The sequence below is a fragment of the Sphaeramia orbicularis genome, chromosome 4 (assembly GCF_902148855.1).
Source record: "Sphaeramia orbicularis chromosome 4, fSphaOr1.1, whole genome shotgun sequence".
In the NCBI taxonomy this organism is placed as follows: Eukaryota; Metazoa; Chordata; class Actinopteri; order Kurtiformes; family Apogonidae; genus Sphaeramia; species Sphaeramia orbicularis.
In genome coordinates, this window is record NC_043960.1 from 44,849,277 (window position 1) to 44,867,073 (window position 17,797).

At 37.1% G+C, this 17,797-nt stretch overlaps 1 protein-coding gene across 4 annotated transcripts in view; it reads left to right on the forward strand.

Moving 5' to 3' along the window:
* The first annotated feature begins 2,495 nt into the window (after positions 1 to 2,495).
* LOC115418378 (latent-transforming growth factor beta-binding protein 4) overlaps positions 2,496 to 17,797 on the forward strand; it is a 30,676-nt gene continuing 15,374 nt past the window's right edge. The window contains exons 1-11 of one of the 4 annotated variants that reach the window (XM_030132817.1): positions 2,496 to 2,659; positions 3,111 to 3,269; positions 6,257 to 6,314; positions 6,405 to 6,581; positions 14,252 to 14,377; positions 14,546 to 14,686; positions 15,551 to 15,676; positions 16,005 to 16,037; positions 16,865 to 16,987; positions 17,193 to 17,315; positions 17,467 to 17,589. In XM_030132817.1, the coding sequence (XP_029988677.1) occupies positions 3,147 to 3,269; positions 6,257 to 6,314; positions 6,405 to 6,581; positions 14,252 to 14,377; positions 14,546 to 14,686; positions 15,551 to 15,676; positions 16,005 to 16,037; positions 16,865 to 16,987; positions 17,193 to 17,315; positions 17,467 to 17,589 (1,153 nt within the window). In that variant the 5' untranslated portion in view covers positions 2,496 to 2,659; positions 3,111 to 3,146. The remainder of the gene's footprint in view (positions 2,660 to 3,110; positions 3,270 to 6,256; positions 6,315 to 6,404; positions 6,582 to 14,251; positions 14,378 to 14,545; positions 14,687 to 15,550; positions 15,677 to 16,004; positions 16,038 to 16,864; positions 16,988 to 17,192; positions 17,316 to 17,466; positions 17,590 to 17,797) is intronic. The other 3 variants (XM_030132818.1, XM_030132820.1, XM_030132821.1) reach the window with 3 other exon arrangements.

A 17,797-nucleotide genomic window follows, 5' to 3' on the forward strand; every position in this document is an offset into this window, starting at 1 on the left:
CAGTCTGTGTGAGGGGCTGGGTTTGTTGTGCCTGGCACCACTTGTTATTAGTTGTTATGACAGAAAATAATAGATCTGTACACCTCAAAAATGTCATGAAAAGTAATGCCATTTGCTCTCATGTCAGAAACTTGACAAATCGTGAACTGCGCAGGTACGTTTGTCAGTAAAACAGTGAAGCTAACACAGTGTGTATGTTTTGTCATATTGTGTAGTTGTCACTGCCGGTGTGAAAAAAACAGCTGAATTTCCTCTGCCACCTATGTCAGCTCTGAGTAGACATAGATGAACACTATATGGTAAATGACAATTCATGTAACTAGACCTATGAAGATGTGGTTTATATATGTTAGAGCTGTTCTTTTGGATCTGTGTTGGTTGTCTTTATGTACTATGACTTTATGATCTGTATCTGTTTCATCAATCTATAATTAAAAGGTTGTATGGGGAAACTAATTACTGGCCTTTTGTAAAGCATCCTCAGTGTTTTTATTTTAATGAAGTCGTTTTTATGTAAATGAGTCATCTGCCTTAAAATGAATGTATAATCCTGCCACTGTCAGACTGTTTTATAGTCACTTCTCACTGCTTTCTCTGCCACTGCTTTTCCTGTGCCTCTTTAATGTGATGTTTTAATGGCTTGCAGAGAGAAAAAAATCAATTCCTTCAACAATCTTACTCGGTTTGGTTGTGCGCTCTGCATCCTCTACGAAAGAAGATACGATCAGCTGGCAGCTACAAAATGTGACTAAATATCTGCTTATACAGTTATTCATAAGGGAAAAACATTACCATGAAGTGTAAGGTCTGGAAAGTATTTTGTAATAATGTCCTTCTCCTTACTGAAATAACTCAATAAAATATACTTTAATGCTTGAATCTTGCCTTTTTTCCCCTCATTTATATACTTACATATATTTTGACAAGGAAACCCACTGGAAGCCATTAATGCTTGCACATATTCTTAGTGAGTGATAACTGCATGTGAAAATAGCTGTAATTGTGGTGTGACATCTCCCTTTGTTAATAAAATGTGTTTGACAGTTTTATTGTGTTACGTGACTTTAAAGTGACCACGTTGTTTTGCTTGTTTTGTTTTTGTTATTTTTTTTATAAACTTAGGAAATTTTCCTCTTTTTAAAATGGGCATCTATATAGAGCTGAGGGTTTTGGGTAGCTTCTGACGACGTAAAACACTGCATAAACAAATTAACCTCATGGCTCAAACAGCTTTGATTCTCCAAACCCAAATAATTGACCTTTTGGAAAAACCCTTAGTATGTGGGATGCTGTTTACATTATGGTTTAAAGAAAGAGTGCAACATAATTGTCTGACTGTCCTGATCACCTATCTGTTTATATCTGTAAATTATATTCTCTTTCATCTATCTATCTATCTATCTATCTATCTATCTATCTATCTATCTATCTATCTATCTATCTATCTATCTATCTATCTATCTATCTATCTATCTATCTATCTATCTATCTATCTATCTATCTATCTATCTTAATCATTATTCTGAGAAAAAAGTCAGAATTCAGACTCAGAATTATGACTTTAATCACAGAACAAGTCTTTTTTTTTTTTTTAATGGTCAGAATTCTGAGAAAAAAGTCAGAATTCTCACATTAAAGTCAGAATTCTGTGAAAGAGTTTATTATCTCAGAATAATAATCTAAAAAATATACAGGGGTTGGACAAAATAATGGAAACACCTTAAAAAATCAACAAAATATAATTTAATATGGTGTAGGTCCGCCTTTTGCGGCAATTACAGCCTCAATTCTCCGAGGTATTGATTCATACAACTTGTGAATTGTTTCCAAAGGAATTTTAAGCCATTCTTCAGTTAGAATACCCTCCAACTCTTTTAGAGATGATGGCGGTGGAAATCGACGTCTTACTTGAATCTCTAAAACTGACCATAAATGCTCAATAATGTTGAGGTCTGGGGACTGTGCCGGCCATACGAGATGCTCAACTTCATTAGAATGTTCCTCATGCCATTCTTTAACAATTCTAGCTGTATGGATTGGGGCATTATCATCTTGAGGTGAAGGTGTTTCCATTATTTTGTCCAACCCCTGTATATTGGACCTTGTTTTTGTTTTTTTTTTCCCCAGTGGCCCTAATCCTCTTCTGTATTTATTATCACATGAAAACACCTGAAACATTATTTTTCCCATTAATACACTTCTGACACACGCACACATACAAAAAAGCATTCACATACATAATAAGAAAGAGAGGGGAAAAAAAAAAAAACTACAAAAAAACTATATGTAGTTTTTAGTTCTTTTAAGTCCAGAGTTTGTTGGCTGGTTTATGACCTGCGGGTCAGGGTTGATACTCAGGACATCTGTCCTGCAGCCTATAGGCCTGTTCCTGCTGCTGCTGTTCCGCTTTTTTTTTTTTTTTTTTTTTTTTGCGGTGAACTGGGATTTGAGGAATGGGAAGTGCAGAGTTCCTGGACAGGATGTGTGGAGTCGCTGCTGCTGCCCCACAGTGTTAGTGTAGCTGAGTTCATCTCCCACTCGGTCTCCACGGACAGACCTGGAGGACAGAGGACGCACGGAGTGGAAACTGGAAACTCTGTCTGCGTCTTTTCTCTGACCTGCGGTGACACAAGCCTCTGCGGGAGTGCATCCAAACCGGGTAAGTCGGCTCTAAAGTTCCTGTAATGTACACACAGCTCAGGGAAACACTTTGTCCTGCATCAGCCTTTCTTTATTGTTTGTTAAAGTTTATTTTAAAGTAAACATCGCTGCGAAGTCTTAAATTTCCATGCAGTACTTGAACCTAACATTAGAAACAATGGGACTTGCTGAAGTTAAAGCTTGTCTGGAGACTGTTTTTGCAGCTTTACAGCGTCTTAAAGTTTCTTTTGTTGAGTGCATATAGCCCAGGGGGTTGATGGGTAATAACAGGGTGCTCCTACCCCTGTGTTGTTGTGCTTGCCCAGACATGTGTATGTTGCAGATTCAGCTGCTGCACATGAGCATGAGTTCATCCACCTCATTCAGCAGTAATTGTCACATGCTCTCTCATTCATTTTACGCCTGATTAATGAAGCTGTGCCTCTGTCTCCTCCATGTCTGTGACTCAGTGAGCACATCTCCTCCTGTCCGTCCAGATCCAGGTCATGACTCACCTCTGGACTCTCCTGTCAGCCCTGTTACTGCCTCTGTCAGCCCCCGAACCTCTGAACAGCCCCGAGGAAAATGAAGTCCTCAAACACCCCCAGTCAGAGTTCACCCAGAGCCAGGCCAGTGACCGAGGAAAGAAACAGTGTCATTCCACATGGTTCAGATGAAAATGTTCAGCCAAGCTTCATGTTCTAAGGATAGATGATGGAGACGCAAATATTAACATGAAGACAACATCTATAAATCACAAGTTGAAGACAGTTATTTGTGGTTTTAAAATATTTATAAAGGATATAATCACATGAAAATCATATAAAAGACAAAATAGAATAGAGTAGAATAGAATCGAGTTGTAGAATCAAATAAAATAGAATAGTGTAGAGTAGAATACAGTAGAGTAGAATAGAGTAGAGTACAGTAGAGTAGCAGAATAGAATAGAATAGAATAGAATAGCAGAGTTAAATAGAATAGGGTAGAGTAGAAGAGAAGAGAAGAGAAGAGAAGAGAAGAGGAGAAAATTGAGTACAATAGAGTAGAATGGTATAGAGTAGAGTAGAATAGAATAGAATAGAATAGAATAGAATTGAATAGGCTTTATTGTCAATACACAGGTTGTGCACCAAAATTACAGGTGATCTCTGCCTCCAACTGCACTATACAACTAATATACAACACAGTAAAATACAGACATATATCAAAAGAAAAGAAGAGAAAGAAAGAAAGAAAGAAAGAAAGAAAGAAAAATTTTATATATATATATATATATATATATATATATATATATACATATACTGTGCAATAAAGATATGTGCAAATTAGAGATATACTGTATAACAAGGTAAAAAAATGTGATATACAAGTAGCATAAAAAATGTGCAGATATGACAATGTAAACATTCATGTGCCAGGGATGAGGCACATGTTCCGTGAGTAGTTATTGAACATTACAGTAGGTATGGTGTGTGTTAACTGATCACATGGCCCAGGGGAAGAAGGTGTTGGTAAATCCAGTGGTGTGGGATTTGACTGACAAGGTGAAAGTGAAAAGAATATGTGAGAATATGAAAGACCACAAGGTGTAACAAAACAACAAAGACACCAGAATAACATGACATACGACAAAACCAAAACAACTGAACAAAATCAAAATGTAAAAAACACAACAAAATGAAAACAATGTAAAGGACACACAAGACTATGATTATGTAGAAGATGCAAGATGAAAACAATGTAGAACATGTAACAGGTGAAAATGTGAAAGATGCAAAAAAAAAAAAAAAAAAAAAAATCAACAACGTGCTAGATGTACCAACATGAAATTGACATAAAAATATGACATTACCAAAACAATTTAACAAGATGAAAACACTGTAAAAGATGTAACAAAATTAAAATGTAAAATACAACAAACAAAAAGGATGTAAAAGATGTAACAAGACAAGAAAATGACATGAACACGTGATAAAAACCAAAGAATGTTGAATATGAAAATGTTATAAAAGCCACAACAAAATGAAAATGATATGAAAGACACAAAAGACAAAAAAGACGCAAAAGACGCAACAAGATGAAAACAGCATAAAAGATGTAAGAAAGTGAAAATGTGAAAGACAAAAAAAGACAAAAATATGACAACAGTAAAACAATGTAATGAAATGAAAATGCTTTAAAAGATGGAAAAAATTAAAATGTAAAAAACACAATAAAATTAAAATAATTTGAAAGCTGGAAAATTACAAAAAAATGTAAAAGATGCAACAACACAAAAACAGCATAAAAATATAATGTAAAAATGGCAGAAATGATGTAACAAGATGGAGATGTTTTAGAAGAGGCAACATAATAAAAATGTTATTAAAATGTGGCAGAATCCAAACAATTAAAAAAGTGCAAACACATAATACGATGAACATGATATAAAAGTTGCACCGAAATGAAAACAATGTGAAAAACAAAAAGACAAAAATGATGCAACATGACAAAACTGTACAACTAAAAAGGTACAACAAGATGAAAACAACTGACAAAAAGACAGAAAAAGCAGTGAGGCTAAAGATACACAGATCAGACTTTTTTAGGTCTGATACAAAAACCAATTCCTTAGGTTTTGATTTGTTCAGCTGATGCCGAGAACCGATCCAGTTGTTTTCCAACTTTATGAAACTAAATGTTATTGAGGGCATGACTATGAAAGACACAAGATGAAAATAACATAGAAGACACTAAAAGACAAAAACACTGTAAAAGCACACCATAAGATGAAACAAAAAATTTACATTTTTGTAAAAATGATAGTGTGTTCTTCATCTGTCTTGCCTGGTTAAATAAAGGTTAATTGAAAATAAAATACTTTTTAAAAAAGGCCAGAAAAACATACAAGACAAAATAAGACCAAAACCACACCTATGGTATCATATCATTGTATCCTTTTATATTTTCGTCATCTTGTACCTTTTAAACCAATCCATCAATCAATCAATCAAAGATTGATTGATTTTAAACATTTTTATCGTGTTGCTTTTTTTTTTTGTCCTTTTGTTTTTCATGTTTTTATTTGGGTGCATCTTTTATGTGATTTTCATCATAAGAAATAGCGCAGACCCTTTGTTATTGAGTTATTATAAGCAGATCAGTGCACGACTATGACATTCACAAGATGAAAATAATAACATAAAAGACGCTAAAAGACAAAAACACTGTAAAGACACAACATAAGATGTGACAAAAAATAATATTTTATAAAAATAATAATCTGTTCTTCATCTGTCTTGTCTGCTTAGATAAAGGTTAAATAAAAATGAAATAATAAAAAATAAGACAGAAAAGCATCATAAAAGACAAAATAAGATGAATAACACACCTGTAGTATCTCATATCATAAGTTATTTTACTTCTTTTCCTTATTTTTGTTTCATCTTTTAGAACATTTTGCATTAATACAAAGTAAAGACAATAGTGAAATCTGAATGTACATGTTTCAGCTGAGAAACCTTTAATTCACAGGAAACACGTATCTCATAATGACTTTCATTGTCATTAATGTGTCACTGCCCAACTCTAAAATGTCAGTGAAAAACTGACTCTGTCTTTTTTCTTTAAATCAAGGTGGTGGAGAATGTCATTGGAAGTCTCAGTGATGTTACGAACCCTCCAACCTCCACATGTGAGTTACTGATAGTCCACTGAGCTTTTTTCAGACTTCTCCTTCACTCTCCCCTAGTATTATCTCTTGATGTCCTTTCTTTCTCTTTAGCTCCCCACTCGACATCCATGGTTACCATGGTGCCCAGTCTCCATCCTCAATGTCCTGGAAACCAGATGTGGTTGGAGAACAGTTCTGCCTGTGGTTGTCTGTCCCACATGTTGAGAGATGGAGACATGTGTGTCTGTGCTGTGGGCTTCACTGTGGAGGGAGACAACGAATGTAAAGGTGAGAACAAGAGGAATAAGCAGCAGAGGGCAGGACTTTACCGTGCACAGAAACATAATGGAATTTAATTGTATTATTATTATTACTATTATTATTACTAACGCGTTGATCCATGGGGAACCACAGGTTCTAGATGTGGTAGTTTTTATGCTGGGGAGAACTTCACTTCCCATCATGCAGTGTGGAAGTGCACCTTCCGTCGACCATCATGGGCATACCAATGTGATTGTAAGGCTATTGTATTCCAAAGTTACTAATATCGCCCAAAATATTGGTCGTATCAACTTACCAAGATATTTGTGCTGCGTTCCAGGCAACCCGTAACTCGTATTTTTCCAACCTTCTACCAGTGAAAAGGCACTGGAATGGCAGTCAAACCTGTGACTTGTCACCTGTGAACTTGCACTAGACCTACGTACTCCCAGTTCCGAGCACTGACATCACATAGCAATGGTGGCGCCCATGGATGCAGTGTTTATGCAAATTGTTTATTAAAACAAGGTATTGCTCTGACATTATTTATCTGCAAATGTTCGGCATAATCAGCAGCTACTCTAGCGTTAGCTAGTTTTCAGTCCAATGAGCGCAAGAATAAACTAATACCAAATACGTATCCAAATATACAAATAACATAACATAAAAGGTAGAACAGCTTCTCTTGCCTTATGCACTGTTTTAGCTCCTCTGTTTCCCTCAAATAAGCAAAGAGCAAACATCTTTGGTGATAGAAATGATTGTAAATGAGCCCAACGTACAGTCCACCATGCTGGTTTGTTTACAGTTAGCTACCACAATTCCTTGCACTCAGGCAGTTTGGCGTGACTTGCCTGGAACAAGGTTATAATAGTTTTGGATTTTTAATTATAGTTTAGTTTTAATTAGTTTTGACTTTTTTTTCTCTTATTCAGTTAGTTTTAATTAGTTTTTAGAGCAGGTTTGTTAGTTTTTATTAGTTATCGTTTTTTTCTGAATGCTTAGTTTTAGTTTAGTTTAGTTTTAGTATTAGTTTTAGTTATTTCATATATTTTATCTTCCTCATCATCCTATTCAAAGAAATTAGTGAGGCGTGGATATGGGCTACCCTGGACACTTTATTTGGGGGTCGGGTTAGGGCGGCTCATGGACTGAGCAGAGACACAATGTACCGTACAATGTATAAATTCCCTATAGCAGGTTGAGGTGGGGTGCAATCCATACACAACGTCACTTACGTGAAACAATGCGAAGATGTGCAAAGCATGACAGGAGATGCACAAAGCAGCCAGCAGTTAAAGCAGATAGAAACATATATAAACCAGCTAACCAGCAGTTAAAGCAGATAGAAACATATATAAACCAGCTAACCAGCAGTTAAAGCAGATAGGAACATATTATAAACCAGCTAACCAGCAGTTAAAGCAGATAGAAACATATATAAACCAGGTAACCAGCAGTTAAAGCAGATAGGAACATATTATAAACCAGCTAACCAGCAGTTAAAGCAGACAGAAACATATATAAACCAGCTAACCAGCAGTTAAAGCAGACGGAAACATATATAAACCAGCTAACCAGCAGTTAAACCAGATAGGAACCTATTATAAACCAGCTAACCAGCAGTTAAAGCAGACAGAAACATATACAAACCACTTATAAACATATATAACCCAGTTCCTCATCAGTAAACCACACCTTAGCAGATCTCTCATATCTTAATCATCTCCAGTTCCATTATTAGCTAACTTTGCTTCAGTTCAGTTCAGCTAGCTGTTGCTAGTACCATCAAACGTTTTTTTAACATTATAACAGCTTCCATACCTCTGTAATTGGATTAGTTTTCATCCTCCTCTTTTCTCCTCTTCTAAACTGTGCAGTTCAGGGCTTGGAAGGCCTTTTCATGGTGATAAACTCTCCAGTTTTAACCTGGATGCTAGTCCTGTTTGACTCTGTCCTTTAGCTCAGCTCTGTCTGTCACTCACGCGCACACACACGGTACGCCAAAAAAACAAAACAAAAAAAAAAAAAACCCGACCCATGTATCACTACAGTAAACCCCAGACAGGACTGTGCTGCTTTGTCCCAGCTTTAGTCCGTATGTTCCAGGTAGAGTGGGGACCAGAAGACGACTGGAAACCACCAGTGACCAGACATGACAGACTGTGAAGTGTCGTATGGTGTCACCAGCTCAAACTGCTGGAGCGAAATAAATTAATTTCATATCAATCTGACATTGACAAAGACGAAAACGAAGGGAATTGTATCCATAATTTTTATACGTTTTAGTTAGTTTTGTAAGCTCACAATACAGTTTCAGTTAGTTATCGTTTTTTTCTTTTAATTAGAGTTTTTATTTATTTCAGTTAACGAAAATGTTTTTTCAATTTTAGTTTTCGTCATTTCGTTCGTTTTCGTTAACGATAATAACCTTGGCCTGGAACATTACAAAGTCGTGAGTCGTGATTTGAAGTCGTGACTTATGGGCTCAAAAAACAGCCTGGAACACAGCATTAATGTGGAGATGGGACAATTCCTCAACTGTAGGTACCAATTTGGCTAGTTAAAAACATCTCAATTTCTCAGGACTGTGCAGACACACACACACAAACACAGACACTCTGAGACCTTCCAGTATTCTGATATAGATTATTATTATTATTATTGTTATTATTATTATTATTATTATTATTATTATTATTATTATTATTACTAGTAATATTAGGGTCTATCCGTACTAATCTGCATTACATTGTGGTGTCCCCGTTACGTGGTAACATGTATTTTGTACATGTTACCGTGTAACAGGGACACCAAAATGTAGTCGTAGTAGTGTTAGTATTAGTATTAGTATTAGTGTTAGTATTAGTATTAGTATCAGTATTAGTATCAGTATCAGTATTAGTGTTAGTATTAGTAGTAGTAGTAGTAGTAGTACTAGCATTTGTATTAGTGTTAGTGGTAGTATCAGTATTAGTGTTAGTATTAGTATCAGTATCAGTATTAGTGTTAGTATTAGTATTAGTATTAGTATCAGTATTAGTGTTAGTATTAGTATCAGTATTAGTATCAGTATCAGTATTAGTGTTAGTATTAGTGTTAGTATTAGTATTAGTATTAGTAGTAGTACTAGTATTTGTATTAGTATTAGTGGTAGTATTAGTATTAGTGTTAGTATTAGTATCAGTATCAGTATTAGTGTTAGTGTTAGTATTAGTGTTAGTATTAGTATCAGTATTAGTAGTAGTATTAGTATTAGTATTAGTATCAGTATTAGTGTTAGTGTCCTTCCTGAACTTAAAGCAGCACTTATATTTCCTATCTTTCCCACTGATTAATCCAGGTGTGTGTGCTAGTTCTTGTTGTGACCACTGTGGTCGGACACACCTGGATTAATCAGTGTGTCCAATAATGAAAGACAGGAAATAAAGGAGCTGCTTTAAGTTCAGGAGGTCGTGGGGCTTTGCATAGAACTCATTATTTGTCCAAAGTATCCCATCAAAGAAGGAACCAGCAGCAGAACCACTGTTGAAAGAGCAGATCTTTCTATTAAAATGAAAATTAACTGGTTCATTCAGTCCTGTTTCTAAAAACCAAAAGACTCAAAATGTAAAAGACTCTTCAATCATAAGCCTGATTTTTTTTTCTTTTTTTTTTTTTCGTTGTTGTTTCCTGTGTGGATGTGTTAGATAATCCATCATTTCTACCTTTCAGAAAGTCTTGCGTCCTGTTTTCCACTCTGTAGTGGAGATAAACTGATTAAAGCTGCAGTGCTTGATAGTTTCAGTGTAAAAAAAACACATTTCCCTTTTTGCATATTATAACCCCAGTGTTGTGACAGAACATTGAAACTTCTGCATCCACTCCTTTCCTGTGTTTCCAAGCTGTAGAAAGTCAAACCTGACCTATGATGCAGATTTTAGATAAACCCCAGTTTTTTATACACTTTTCAAAGCATCTTTGATAAAATTTTAGATCTTACATTCATAAAAATACCAGTACAACAGGCCTCAAAGTACTTCCTTGAATCGATCTTAAATAAATAAATCTATTTCCATTTGTCTGAGACTAATGTTTCTGCTACTGACATCCAATCTAATGAAACTCACACCTGAACCCATCCACCCATGAATGATTGGTGGAAGCTCCATTCATTCCCATCTCTGTTTATTATAAAATAATAAACACTAATTACACATTTGACAGGTTCTTTACACTCTTTACTGTTGGATTTTATGTTTTTAACGTTTTTAACCCATAAAGACCCAGTGCTACTTATGTGACCGTTCCAAAATAGTTTTTTCTCTATATTTAACTTTTCTTGAGCAATTGATCACCATTTATTATAATATTATCCTCTACATTTTGTGATTTTTTTTTTTTAGTGAAAATCAGGTATTTTCTGATATTTATAATATAAAGCCAGAAACCAAATTATTTAATAAGTATCAGTCATATTATAGTATATAGTATAGATATGCTTAGACTAGGAAGGTTATTATTGTTATTAAATATATAAGGAGAAAGGGTAGGAGTTTTTTAGTTATACTTCTTCTCACTCCTTTTCGAATATGTATTATATGTCTTATGTTTAAGTGTTTTGCTTATTTATTTTCTTCTGTTTTGATATTCATATTCGAAATAAATGCATCAATCAATCAATGAGTCAATATTTAATTCACTGATCAGGTAGATGTTCATAAAAGAGAACAGAGAAAACTGACTTTTTCAGCAAAGATTTCAATGAACCCAGTGTGTCCATCCACTGTCATTGATCCAACTCCATGGGTTTTACTGGTGAATCAACGTTGTAAAAGATGAAAGTGTTTCCACGTTCACTACGGAGCCTCTGAACGTCCAAATGGGTCATATCTGATGACCATGAAAAGACGACAAACTGCATTTTACACCAGTTATTTACATGGATTGATGAGATTAGTGGATCAACAGGTATTAAACATTTTACATCAGCAGATGCTTTTGGTTGCTGGTGGCTGTTTTGGTCTTAAGGGGTTAAGGATATTTAGGGCCATAATTTAAGACTTTTTAAGAACCCACAGACACCCTGGGATAAGTGTGACAGCTGGAATTACCTGATCAGATTCCATCCTGTGTCTCGACATGGAAGGATAGAACAAAACAACATACAGTCTTTTATCTTTATACATAGATTTGGATTTGGTCTGAGAGAAGGAAGTTAAAAATCAAAGGTTTCTCCTGCATTTTTAATCAAAAGTCTATTCCTTAAAGCTACTGAGATGTCTACCTAGGAGTGATCTGGTTGGCATGATCGTGGCTACTTTGCTGTATGTTACCATGTTGGGTATTTGAAAGACACCACAGTTACATTCTTCTGTTGCAGGTTTAAACAGTCCTTCGTTCTCTCGGATGTGTAGAATGCATGAAGTCCATTCCCTTGTCCATAATGAGTACACCAGACACATACACAGCAGCATGCCAGACATTTCTGAAGCCTCAGTGGCAGTCACAAACCCCTCTGCCCTTCAGAGGGAACATAGCTAATCATAGGTCACAGGTGTCAAACATATAGCCCGTGGGCCAAAAGTGGACCACCAAAGGGTCCAATCCGGCCTGTGGGATGAATTTTTGAAATGCAAAAATTACACTGAACATATTAACAATCGGGGATGTTAAAATCTTTTTAGTTTGTATTCCACATACGGACCAATATGATCTAAAGTGGATCAGACCAGTATAATACCAAACTACAAAAGTACTTGGAGGGCACCGAATCCTGCCAAGGCAGATCACCCCCCCGAACACCACCACCAAAATGTAATCATTTGTTCCTTGTGCCAGTGTCAACATTTCCTGAAAATTACATCAAAATCCGTCCATAACTTTTTGAGTTATCTTACTAACAGACAAGCACACAGACAAACGCTGATGAAAATTTACCCACCTTGGTGGAGGTAATAACTCCGCCAAGGTTATGTTTTCATTGGGGTTTGTTTGTTTGTCTGTCTGTTTGTCTGTCTGTCTGTCTGTCTGTCTGTCTGTCTGTCTGTCTGTCTGTTTGTCTGTCTGTTAGCAAGATAACTCAAAAAGTTATTGACGGATTTTCAGGAAATTTTCAGGAAATTTCTTGGTGTAAAAAGTAAAATTCCATAAAGTGTTGACATTTACAAACTATCCTATCACTCAAAATGTGAATAACCTGAACAAATATGAACAACCCAAAATGTGATCTGTAAATTATAATGCACATGAGGCAATGATAAATTAACATAATATTGTTAAAATTACACTTATTTCAGGTTGTTCATGTTACTCATGTTTTCAAGGTTTGTTGATATAAACACTTTCATAATGTAATTTTACTTTTTTGACTGTTATGTTACTGGTCCAGTCCACTTCAGGTCTTATTGGGGTGACTGTGGCCCCTGAACTGAAATGAGTTTGACCCCCCTGTTAGAGGTGATACTGTCTGTCTATGTGCATGAACCCCAAGAGGAAGCAATACTGACACCTAGAGCAGTGGTTCCCAACCTTTTTTGGCCCGTGACCCCATTTTAACATCACAAATTTCTGGCAACTCCAGACCTTCAAAATGGAGACTTTTTTTTTGCTAAAATTTATTTATTTTGGATCATGTAATAGTTTGCTATACTACATTGCAAATAAATGTTAATTTTACATGACATTCAGGCTATAAAATGTATATTATTATGGACGGAGGCAGAAAAGTCAGGTGTAGATTACTGCACAAAGTGAGAATTTTATTTTCCTTGGTCAGGATATGAACAGTCAGTCCAGCTTGGATTTACAAGGCTGACAATTAATACTGAACAAACAATAACTCAAACTATGAATTAAAGATAAAGAGCTGCAGCATCTTAAACTGACCATAATGAACATTTGAAAGATAAACAGTACCACAGTGCTTCAATTTCAGCTTCAGAGTTTCTTATGTCTTTTATGTATTGGGATTGTCTCTCTCAACTCACCATATATTTTTTTAGTAAGTTATTTGTATTTTTTTTTTTTACCAATTACTAGAAATTTCAGGTGACCCCATTTGAATTCCAGGCGACCCCACGTGGAGGCCCGACCCCAAGGTTGAAAAACACTGACCTAGAGGATTAAAAAAATCTAACCTGTTGGTTGGTTCTTACAGGACATTGCACACCAGTAGTCATCAAGGTTGAATTAGTGACATTGAGGGAAAGTTTTGTCCCAAAAAAACGTTGACAGACTGGTGAGTTTGAGTTCAAGTCCACATGTATTGATTAATAATATAATAATAATAATCTTTATTTATATAGCAATACTATTGATTAGTATTGATTTGGATTACTCTTTGACTCTGATGCTCAGGAATTCAGATGTATTTATTTGCCTATTTTTTTTTACTTGTACTTCAGTTCAGTTCAATGGTTACCCAGTTTCAAATATATTGTTTTGATATGCATAATGTGTTTTGAATGTGTAATTTATGGGGAATTCTAATATTGGGTATTTAGACAGTTATCGGCTTTTCCCTGCTTTATAAATCCGCTACTGGACCTCCTTTTATTTCATAACTTTAGTACCTGTAGTCTGACAGTGTCACCCTCATATGCTGTATTAGTACTGCCATAGTATTTTCATATAGTCACACACTACATGTTTTTTTTAAATTTTGCATGCAGTGATGTCATTTAGCTGTCACATCTAATCTTCCTTCTACTCAACAGATGTTGACGAGTGTGGAGGAGATTGGTCTGGACCATGTGGTCTCCACGCCAGCTGCACTAATACCCCCGGCTCTTACTCATGTAGCTGTCTCCGTGGTTACCTGATGGGGGCTGGAGGGTGCCAGGGTGCGTCATCATCCGTGTGTGTGTGTGTATGTGAGAGAGGGACAGAGGCAGAGATTATGTTATGATTTGTTTAGAAGCTGCAATTTCAACTGATGTTAAATAATTCTCTATCCGTGGAGTTGAATGTGTCTGGTTCTAATGCACATGGGCCCTGTCGCTTCTCTATAGATGTAGACGAGTGCGCTCTGGCTGCAGCGACAGGCCTGCAGGCGTGTCACAGCAACGCTGAGTGCAGAAACACCCCAGGCTCCTTCACCTGCTCGTGCCCTTCAGGATATGTAATGGCCCTAAATGGGAAAGGCTGTGTAGGTGAGGTTTATGATGAAGACTGATGTGTGCAAGTTGATTGTGAAGAATTTTATGAACATGGACATCAAGAGCACTTCACTGAGGCAGCAACAAGGGATAAAATGAAAGAATGCTTCTGAGACAATATATACAAGTAGATTATCTAGTGAGGGTTAAGTGGCATTACAGTTGTGCAGCCAATAACATCCATAAGACAGAGACTGGAGATGTCAGGAAAAAATCTCAAAATAATTGAGTTAAGTTGTCACCTTTAAGTTGTCAGTTTTAAGGACACTTAAAGCCTTAATTTAGGACAGGGGTGTCCAATCCTGGTCCTCGAGGGCCGGTATCCTGCATGTTTTAGATGCATCCCTCTTCCAACACCTGATTCAAATGATAAGCCTGTCATCAAGCTCTGTAGAAGCCTGATAACGACTGTCAGGTGTGCTGGAAGAGGGAAACATCTTAAACATGCAGGATACAGGCCCTTGAGGACCAGGATTGGACACCCCTGATTTAGGACAATCACATTTAAGACTTTAAGGACCCTCAGACACCCTGGGATAAGTGTGACTGACAGCTGGGTTTACCTGTTTGGATTCCATCCTGCATCTCGACATGGAACTTGTCTTCACTTTTGGACATCAGGAGCGTTTCACTGAGGCAGCAACAAGGGATAAAATGCCTTTGAGAAAATATATAGAAGTAGATTATCTAGTGAGGGTGAAATGGTATTACAGCTGTACAGCCTGTAACACCAATAAGACATAGACTGGAGAAAAAAAATGTCCAAATAATAAAACTGAACACACCATATTGAGTCACTTGGAGTGAACTGTGATAAAATCCCTCTAAGAGTTTCTGCCCATGATGTCACTTCTGCAGATGTGGATGAGTGCAGCTTTGAGGAGCAATGTCGCCGCGAATTGGGAAATGTGTGCGTGAACACTCCAGGAAGCTTTATATGCCAATGTCAGCCCGGTTTCAGAGCAGAGGCCCCGGCTTGTGTAGGTAAGTGTGTTATTAATCTCATCACACCTGAGTTTGGTGTACAGGTTTAACAAGTTTATATTCCACTGAGTTGTTGCAGAGTAATAACCTCATCTGATCAGCAGAAAGGCTTTGACGGATTAGATACGTCTTTTTAATATGCTGCTTTGCCTCTCGCCTGCTTTATTCTGATTTCTGTTTGTTTTCCAGGCCCTGCCTACTCTTGTTGACCTTCATTTTAAAAACTAATATCCACTAAAACCTGAATTCTAACCATCTCTCTGTGTTCACTTTTACTCCCATTATTGTTTCTTTGCTCTTCTGCACCTTGGGCCTCTGCTCATTTTAGGTCCTGTGTGTCCAGACTACACCGTGTGTCAAGGTATGATGTGCTTTCCGTGCTTCAGAGCATGCAGCTTGGATATAAATAATAATACAATAATCTTTCTGGCACTTGATAACAGTTTACAAATTGCTCTCACAGTCAGAGCCAGCAGGACATTTAGAACTGAAGTCATAAGTGGAACAATGTCACCAGTTAACCAAACAATAATGAAGATGCTGCCACAAAAGATAAGTAATACAGGCAAATATAGAGTTACAGTAGAAATAATGATCAAACCATCCATCCTCTGAACCAGTTAGTCTTCATGGAGGTCGGGGGGTGGGGTGGGGGGGGCGGAGTCTATCCCAGCTACCATCAGGTGAAGGTGGGGTAAACCCTGGATGTTTCACCAGTTCATCATAGGGCTGACATATATAGACACATCTATACATGGCAGTTAGCCTATGAAAGGGAAACTCTGCAAGATTTTGACCTTAATTAAACAGATTCAAAGTAATTGTGATGAGACAAGGCGCTCAAAGAAGTTTATTTCAAGGCCTTATTTGTGCACAGAACTCACACAGAAACCAAAGACACTCAAAAGGAAGACACTTTTATGCCCAAAAGTTGCAATGTCAGCCCCTTACTGCACGCATTAGACCCATGACAATGATAACAGTTTACACACAGGATGATATTTAGTGTACAGGGGAAGCAAGAATATCATCTTTTAGAAACAAAGAGCAATCACACAACAGGACATGCAAAGATCATAACAGATTAGGGAACTTACGTTAGACTAATCAGTAATAAGAACACAACAAGGACACAGTCATCTTCCATAAAGTCAGTCTGTTCATGCCACTCTCTTGTTTCCGTCCCAGATGTGGATGAATGTGTGGAGAGTCCTACAGTGTGTGATGGTCAGGGTGTGTGTGACAACACGCTTGGGAGCTACAAGTGTGTTTGTCGGCCAGGTTACCAGGGAAACGGCACACACTGTGAAGGTAAGTAATTAGCACGTCTCTCGATGGAAAACCATTTCCTGTTAGACAAGGTTGGCTTCCTTGTGTGCCCGTGTTTTAATGCCGGGTGTTATGCCTTCCATTAGAATGATCCCAGGTGGCAGAGTAATGTTTATTGAATAGAAATGAATGAGTTTTGGATGTGGTTAAAAAAAATATATATATATTGCATGTTTCCTCTTTCCAGATGAGAATGAATGTGTGTCAGGTCATCACGGCTGCGACACCAACGCCCGCTGTGGCAACATTATTGGTTCGTACTTCTGCCAGTGCTATCAAGGCTTTAATGGAGATGGACACTCCTGTTTTGGTGGGTACATTTTAGTGTTTGTTAGTGCCCCGCTGGTGCTCAGTGTCTATAACTGCAGGGAGTTCACCAGTGGAACTTGTGCCAGCGGTGCTTGAGCACACAGCACTCATCAGACACCACTAAACTGGATTTATCCTTTTTTTTTTTGTAGACATTGATGAGTGCGCGGTGAACAATGGCCTCTGTGAACATAACTGCACTAATGAGCCAGGAGGATACAGCTGCTGGTGTGCCTCGGGCTACCAGCTGGACCAGGATGGACATAACTGCACAGGTAAAACCCACCTCAGAGCACAAAACATGTGTCTGTCCTCCCAAGAGTTCAGATAAAAGGAACCTGGAGGGACTAAAACACCTCCCCCATAGTTACTGATCTGTGAGGAGTTACACTACCAGTCAAAAGTTTGGACTCACCTTCTCATTTAAATGGCATGAGATGGACCGCAGATGGCCAACAAGTGCTCAGCATCACTGGGAACTTC